The sequence below is a fragment of the Mandrillus leucophaeus genome, unplaced genomic scaffold (assembly GCF_000951045.1).
Source record: "Mandrillus leucophaeus isolate KB7577 unplaced genomic scaffold, Mleu.le_1.0 Scaffold30, whole genome shotgun sequence".
NCBI classification, from domain to species: domain Eukaryota; kingdom Metazoa; phylum Chordata; class Mammalia; order Primates; family Cercopithecidae; genus Mandrillus; species Mandrillus leucophaeus.
This window is the reverse complement of record NW_012103143.1, coordinates 1,227,523-1,235,149: the sequence shown is the minus strand read 5'-3', so window position 1 is coordinate 1,235,149 and position 7,627 is coordinate 1,227,523. Positions and strand designations below refer to the sequence as shown.

Genomic DNA, 7,627 nt, shown 5'->3' with positions numbered 1-7,627 from the left:
AGGTGGTGGGCGCCTGTAGTCCCAGCTACTCGGGAGGCTGAGGCCGGAGAATGGCGTGAACCCGGGAGGCGGAGCTTGCAGTGAGCTGAGATCCGGCCACTGCACTCCAGCCTGGGCTACAGAGCGAGACTCCATCTCAAAAAAAAAAAGAAAAAGAAAAAGAAAATAGATAACATCAACAGGCAATATTTTAGCTGGATAAATGCTAAACCCCCAATGCTCAGAGTCTATGGCTTCCCACATCAAAGGACTATAAGCTGGAACCAAAACAATACTGACCTTTTCCTTCCATAAAAGTAACAAAATTGGCATTATATTTGTTGGTGTGCAGTTTCTCTTCCAAGTCAAAAGTTCTTTTCCCTTCAATTTCATCATCTGAAATGCCATCATCTTCATAGCGTCGTCGCATGGTACCACGCTGGGAGAGAAAGGAACACACGGATGAAATCATGTACTTTTTCATTCCTACCTACTAGTGGTCATAGATTTCCCTACATGTGCAAAGTGCTACTTTCAAACTCAGTTGCTATTTTCCTTGCCTTATGGATCTTTTCTTCCTCTCAACATAGCTGATATTCTCAGAATCCACAGAATATATTGAAGTTTTAATGAGCCACTGGGTCCTCTAAGAATTTTACCCTTGCTAATTCTTTGAGCATAGAGATATAAATTCACAATAAAAACAGGATGAAAGAAAGTCTACTAAATATTTCATTTGTCTATCATTGTTCATCAGAGTGGGGACAAACTGTATTCAGAGAAATTTCAAGCCAGGATACAAAATACACTTTTTTCATAGGGGAGAGCTGTATTTAAAATTAGCTTTGTAAAGCAATCTCAAAAATAGACTAAAATATTTGAATTAATGGATCAAAAACCCTGTCTGAGATAAAGGAAGAAAGTTAATCTAAAGAACAGCAATCCAGTCCGGGTGCGGGAGCTCACGCCTGTAATCCCAGTACTTTGGAGGCAGAAATGGGTGGATCACCTGAGGTCGGGAGTTCGAGATTAGAGACCAGCCTGACCAATGTGGAGAAACCACGTCTCTACTAAAAATACAAAATAAGCTGGGTGTAGTGGCACATGCCTGTTATCCCAGCTATTCAGGAGGCTAACACAGGAGAATTGCTTGAACCTGGGAAGCGGAAGTTGCAGTGAGCCGAGATCGCGCTATTGCATTTCAGCCTGGGCAACAAGAGCGAAACTTCGTCTCAAAAAACAACAACAACAACAACAACAAAAAAAACCCCACAGCATTCCAAACAGCATACCATCAATATTTAGCTTTAAAGATAACATGTCTTTCCCAAGAAGATATACAAATGTACAATAAGCACCTGAAAAATGCTCAATTCTCATTAGTCATTACAAAAATGCAAACCAAAACCACAACGAAATACCACTTTATACCCACCAGAATGACTATCATCAAAGAGATAAACAATAACAAGTGCTGATGTGAATATAGATCAACTGGAAGCCTCATACATTGCTGGTGGGAATGTAAAACGGTGCAGACACTGGTAAACAGTTTGAAAGTTCCTCAAAAAGTTAAAAGTTATCATAAGACCTAATAATTCTGCTCCTAGGTATATAACTCAAAGAACTGAAAACATACGCTCTTCTTTTCAAAACAAAAACTTATACACAAATGTTCACGCTAGTGTTATTCACAACAGCCAAAAGGTAGAAGACACCCAAATGTCAATCAATTGATGAATGGATTAACAAAATGTGGTAATACCTACAAAATGGGATGTCATTTAATCACAAAAAGGAATGAAATACTGCTATGTGCCATGACACAGACAAACTCTGAAAACATTATGCCAAGTAAAAAAAAGCTAGTCACAAAAGACCATATATTGTATGACTTCATTTAAATAAAATGTCTAGAATAGGCAAATTCATAGAGACAGAAAGTAGATTCATAGTTGCCAGGGACTAGAGAAAATGAAGAATAAGAGAAGTGACTGCTAATAGTATGGGTTTTTTCCGAGAGCAAGGAAAATGTTCTGGAACTCGATAGTGGTGACATTTATACAACCCTGTGAATATACTAAAAATCGTTGGATTGTACACTTTATTTTATTTTTTATTTTCTGAGATGGGATTGTGCTTTGTTGCCCAGGCTGGAATGCAGTGGCTGGATTAAGGCTCACTGCAACCTCAACCTCCTAGGCTCAGGTGATCCTCCTACCTACAGCCTCCCACAGCTGACACCACCAGTGTGCACCACCACACCCAGCTAATTTTTTTTAGTAGAGACAGGGGTTCCCCATGTTGGCCAGGCTGGTCTGGAACTCCTCTGCTCAAGCGATCGGCACACCTCAGCCTTCCAAAGTCTAGGATTACAGGCTTCAGTCACCACACCCAGCTGACTTGTACACTTTAAGTGAGTAGATTGATGGTATGAGAATTCTATCTAATAAGCAGTTACTTTTAAAAATGTTGCTTAGGCCAGGCGCGGTGGCTCAAGCCTGTAATCCCAGCACTTTGGGAGGCCGAGATGGGCGGATCACAAGGTCAGGAGATCAAGACCATCCTGGCTAACACGGTGAAACCCCGTCTCTACTAAAAAATACAAAAATCTAGCCGGGCGAGGTGGCGGGCGCCTGTAGTCCCAGCTACTCAGGAGGCTGAGGCAGGAGAAAGGCGTAAACCTGGGAGGCGGAGCTTGCAGTGAGCTGAGATCCGGCCACTGCACTCCAGCCTGGGCGACAGAGGGAGACTCCGCCTCAAAAAAAAAAAAAAAATGTTGCTTATACTGCAAGTTTACCTTTTAATACAGTCATGTGCAGTATAATGACATTTCAATGACGAACTGCGCGCATATATATATATGAGAGACGGTGTTCCCATGAGATTACAGTAGAACTAAAAAATGCCTATCTCCTAGTGACACTGTTGCCGTCAGGACATCATAGCACAACACATTACTCATTTGTGGTGATGCTTGCGTAAATCAAACTGTGCTGCCAGTCATGTAAAAATGTAGCACATACCATTAGGAATAGTACATAATAAATGACTGTGTTACTGGTTTATGCATTTATTATTCTGTACTTGAAACATTATTTTAGCATGCATTCTTTCTATTTATTTTTTTCTTAATATTAACTGTAAAACAGCCTCAGGGAGGTCTCTTAGGAGGTATCCAAAAGAAGGCATTGTTATCACAGGAGATGACAGCTCATCTGTGTTACCGTACCTGAAGATCTTACAGTGGGAAAAGATGTGGAGGCAGAAGACAGTGATAATGATGCTGCTCTGTGATACTGATGACCCCGACCCTCTGCAGGCTAATGTGTATGTTTATGTCTTGGTTTTTAACAAAATAGTTTAAAAAGTTAAAAAAAAATTTAATAGACAAAAGCTTATAGAATAAGGATATAAAGAAAATGCTTTTGTATAGTGGTATAATGTATTTGTGTTTTAAGCTAAGTATTATTACAAAAGTAGAAAAAATTTGAAAAAATTCAAAAGTATATAAAGTTCAAAAGTTATAGACTAAGCTTAGTTTATTATTATTAGTATTATTATTTTTTTGAGACGGAGTCTTGTTCTGTTGCCTAGGCTGGAGTGCAATGGAGTGATCTCGGCTCACTGCAACCTCCGCCTCCTAGGTTCAAGCGATTCTCTCACCTCAGCCTCTCAAGTAGTTGGGATTATAGGCACCCACCATCATGTTCGGCTACTTTTTGTATTTTTGTAGAGACAGGGTTTCACCATGTTGGCCACGCTGGTCTTGAATCCCTGACCTCAGGTGATCCGCCCACCTCAGTCTCCCAAAGTGCTGGGATTACAGGAGTGAGCCAGTGCACCCAGCCTAGTTTATTATTGAAAAAAAAAATTTTATAATTAAAAAATAAAACACTGTTCATAAAATCTACAGAAGTGTCTTAGGCCCTCACATTTACTCCTATTCACTCACTGACTCACTTAGAGCAACTTTCAGTCCTGCAAAGTCCATCACAAGAAGTGCCCTATACAGGTATATTCTTTTTTTTTTTTTTTTTTGCCTTTTATACTATATTTTCACTGCTTCTATGTTTAGATACACAAATATTTACTGGCATGCTATAACTGCCTACAGTATTCAGTACAGTAACATGCTGTACTGATTTGTAGCCTAGAAGCTATAGGATATACCATATAACCTAGGTGCGTAGTAGGCTATACCACCTAGGTTTGTGTAAGTACACACTAGATTATTAGTACAATGATGAAATTGCCTATTCACTTCTCAGAACATATCCCCACTGTTAAGCAATGAATGACGGTATTTTACTTTAGCCAGTGTTAAAATTTGCTGAAATTTCTTGAATACATACCCAACAGGCAACTAGATGTGCCAGTGGTAATGGTAAGGGTAAAGTCACCCTACCTTTATACGTGCTAAGAACACCAAATCTGGAATCTAAAGCTAAGTATTGATGATCTAGAATTGATTATATAGCACCTGCATTTACATAAACACGTAAGAAAATGAGACACTGGAGAAAGGGCTCTTAGGGAGTGGGAGTCTGTGAAAGGGCAGAAGTCAGTCATAAAAAATGAAAGAAACAAACTTGACTATTACATACCAGAGGAAAGCAAGATTCAACTTACCAGTTTTAGGCAAAAACACAAAAGGGAAATCTAGTATCTTTTCCATATTTAGTAAAAAGCCTTAGAACACTCTCTTACCTAGTAACTTGGCTGCCACAAATCACAGTTCAAAAGCCAAAAGAAGGTTTAATTTTAATAAGACTTCACTGACACCAATAATGCCATCATCATTCAAAGTATTTTTAGGTATCTTTTGGTGCAGGGCAGGGTGTTCACTGACAATTTCTAATACTGTTTTCCCCAAAAACATCATCCAGTTCTCTCCCTCACCTTATTTTGTATATGCGTCTCCGAAGAACTACAAAAGATGAGTTCCAAACACATTATAAAGCAAGAACAAGCTACTAGAGTAAGTATAGTTTCCCAGAATCACTTTTAGAAAGCTCTCACTTGCACTTTTAGTTCTAATATGCTTGTTTTAAAAATCCCTCGTTTTCAAACCTCAGCCTTTTTATTAGGTCTACCATAACCGATTCTTCTTCACTCAGGAGAAAGTAATCATCCTGATTATCCCAACATTTCTAATATGATAGGCAAAAAGTTCCCCGGACCTTTTTCATGCTTTACTTCTCCTTAAATTCTTCCATTTACACCTTCAGTAGGGAGAATGTAAGGATACAGGGAAGGCTTCTGTCTCCAAGCCGTTCCCATTTCTTAAAGACAACAGAAAAATGAATTTGAATTCCTGATCTCTTTTTGATTACTGCAACTGGAAAGTTGGCAATAGTGTAAAAATTACGTGTGTGTGTGTGTGTGTGTGTGTGTGTGTGTGTAGTGGGTTTTTTTGGAGACAGAGTCTCTGTCATCCAGGCTGGAGTGCAGTGGCATGATCAGCTCACTGTAGTCTTGACCCTTGACCTCCTGGGCTCAAGCGATCCTCCAATCTTAGCCTCCCAAAGTGCTGGGATTACAGGTGTGAGCCACCATACCTGGCCTGTGTGAATTTTAACACTGTCAAGGATGTCTGTTTTTCCTGTATCCTATCTTAATGTAAACCCTAGTCAAAGTAAACTTCTATAACATATCTCATAAATGCTTTAAAAACATTCAATCCTCACAGTAACCCTGGATATCAGTAGGCAATAACACAATCTCTGCTATAGGTGAAACCCAAAAGGTAAGGTCACTTTAACAGTAAGGAAATCAGCTACTGATTTCCTTTAGCCCACCAACATTACCAAATAATATAAATTGGTTTACTAGCATGCTATGCTTTTATTCTAGATGCTTTTTCATATACGTGATTTTAGGCAGCCTAAAGGGAGTTACAGGCTTTCTGTAGGTACCAGTCCTCGCTAGGCCCAGTGTCACAGTAAGTAACAAGCATAAACTGAACAATGACATCTATTTCAACCGCATTTCCTCTCAAAAGCAATGTGCATTTCCCAGGGTTAACAGGGAATTGTATTCCTGAATAACCAACAACAAATTACTTTATTCTACTTAGATGACCAAATAACATAGCAAAATCGTGTTATTTAGAATCCAAATAACACAAAGAATTTTAAATGTCCTAAAAAATAGTCACCATTCCCAGTCGTAATTAACTATATAAAATGGTTAAAATGGCCACATAAATGGAATACTTAGATTTACTCAAGTACTGGTAGATAAGTCAACTGCAGGAGTATTAGTTGTTTCACTCTCCTAGGTAATGAGCAGAAGAAATATGAGGAAGCAACACTAGATCCAAGTAGGTATTTCATCTATTCATCATTCTATAGAAATTTCTAACATTCTTTTCTCAAGCTGTCAGAAAATAGAATGGTGGAAAGGATATTTTCTCAAACTGTCTATGTAAGCCATTTAAAAAGTAAAAAAGCAGGTAAGAGTCAGGAAATCAGAACTTTTGAGCAGAGAATATTCACTAAGTCAGTAACAATACGCCTGAGTTATATAGAAAACTATAATAAGCTGAGAAAAACTGTTTTTAGGAAACGGTTTCTTTCTTTTTTCTTTTTCTTTTTGAGACAGAGTCTTGCTCTGTCGCCCAGGCTGGAGTGCAGTGGTGCAATCTCAGCTCACTGCAACTTCTGTCTCCCGGGTTCAAGCAATTCTCCTGCCTCACCCTCCCAAGTAGCTGGAATTATTGGCACACACCACCACATCCAGCTAAATTCTTGTATTTTTAGTAGAGACAAGGTTTCACCATGTTGGCCAGGCTGGTCTTGAACTCCTGACTTCAGGTGATTTGCCTGCCTCGGCCTCCCAAAGTGGGCATGGTGGCTCATGCCTGTAATACGAGCACTTAGGGATGCTGAGGTAGGAGGATCACTTTCTGAAGCCAGGAGCTTAAGACCAGCATGGGCAACATACCAAGACCTTATCTTGTAAAAAAAAAAAAAAAAAAAAAAGTTTGTTTAAATTAGTTGGGCATGGTAGTGTGCGCATGTACTACTCAGGAGACTGGGACAGCAGGATTGTTTGAGTTCAGGAGTTTGAGGCTGCCATGAGTTATGATGGGGCTACTGCACTCCAGTCTGGGCAGCAGAGCCAGACCTTGCCTCAAAATAAATAAATAAAAATAAAAATAATAAAAATTAAAACCTGGCTGGGTGCAGTGGCTCATACCTGTAATCCCAGCACTTTGGGAGGCTAGGGCAGGCACATCACTTAGGCCCAGGAATTCAAGACCAGCCTGCTCCATGGCAAAACCTGTCTCTTCTAAAAATACAAAAACTGGCTGGGCATGGTGGCTGACACTTGTAATCCCAGCACATTGGGAGGCCAAAACAGGCTGATCACTGAGGTCAGAAGCTGTAGACCAGCCTGGCCAATACGGTGAAACCCCTTCTCTATTAAAAATACAAAAATTTAGGCCGGGCGCGGCTCAAGCCTGTAATCCCAGCACTTTGGGAGACCGAGAAGGGCGGATCACGAGGTCAGGAGATCGAGACCATCCTGGCTAACACGATGAAACCTCATCTCTACTAAAAAATAACAAAAAACCAGCCGGGCAAGGTGGTGGGCGCCTGTAGTCCCAGCTACTCGGGAGGCTGAGGCAGGAGAATGGCGT

The 7,627-nt window shown here is 40.1% G+C and overlaps 1 protein-coding gene across 3 annotated transcripts in view; it reads right to left on the bottom strand.

Moving 5' to 3' along the window:
- Positions 1-7,627, bottom strand: part of KDM2A (lysine (K)-specific demethylase 2A) — a 153,088-nt gene that overhangs the window by 81,086 nt on the left and 64,375 nt on the right. For 2 of the 3 annotated variants that reach the window (XM_011986973.1, XM_011986974.1), the window contains exon 3: positions 280-418. In XM_011986973.1, the coding sequence (XP_011842363.1) occupies positions 280-418 (139 nt within the window). Of the gene's footprint in view, positions 1-279; positions 419-527; positions 555-7,627 lie in introns of those variants that run through there. The other variant, XM_011986975.1, reaches the window with a different exon arrangement.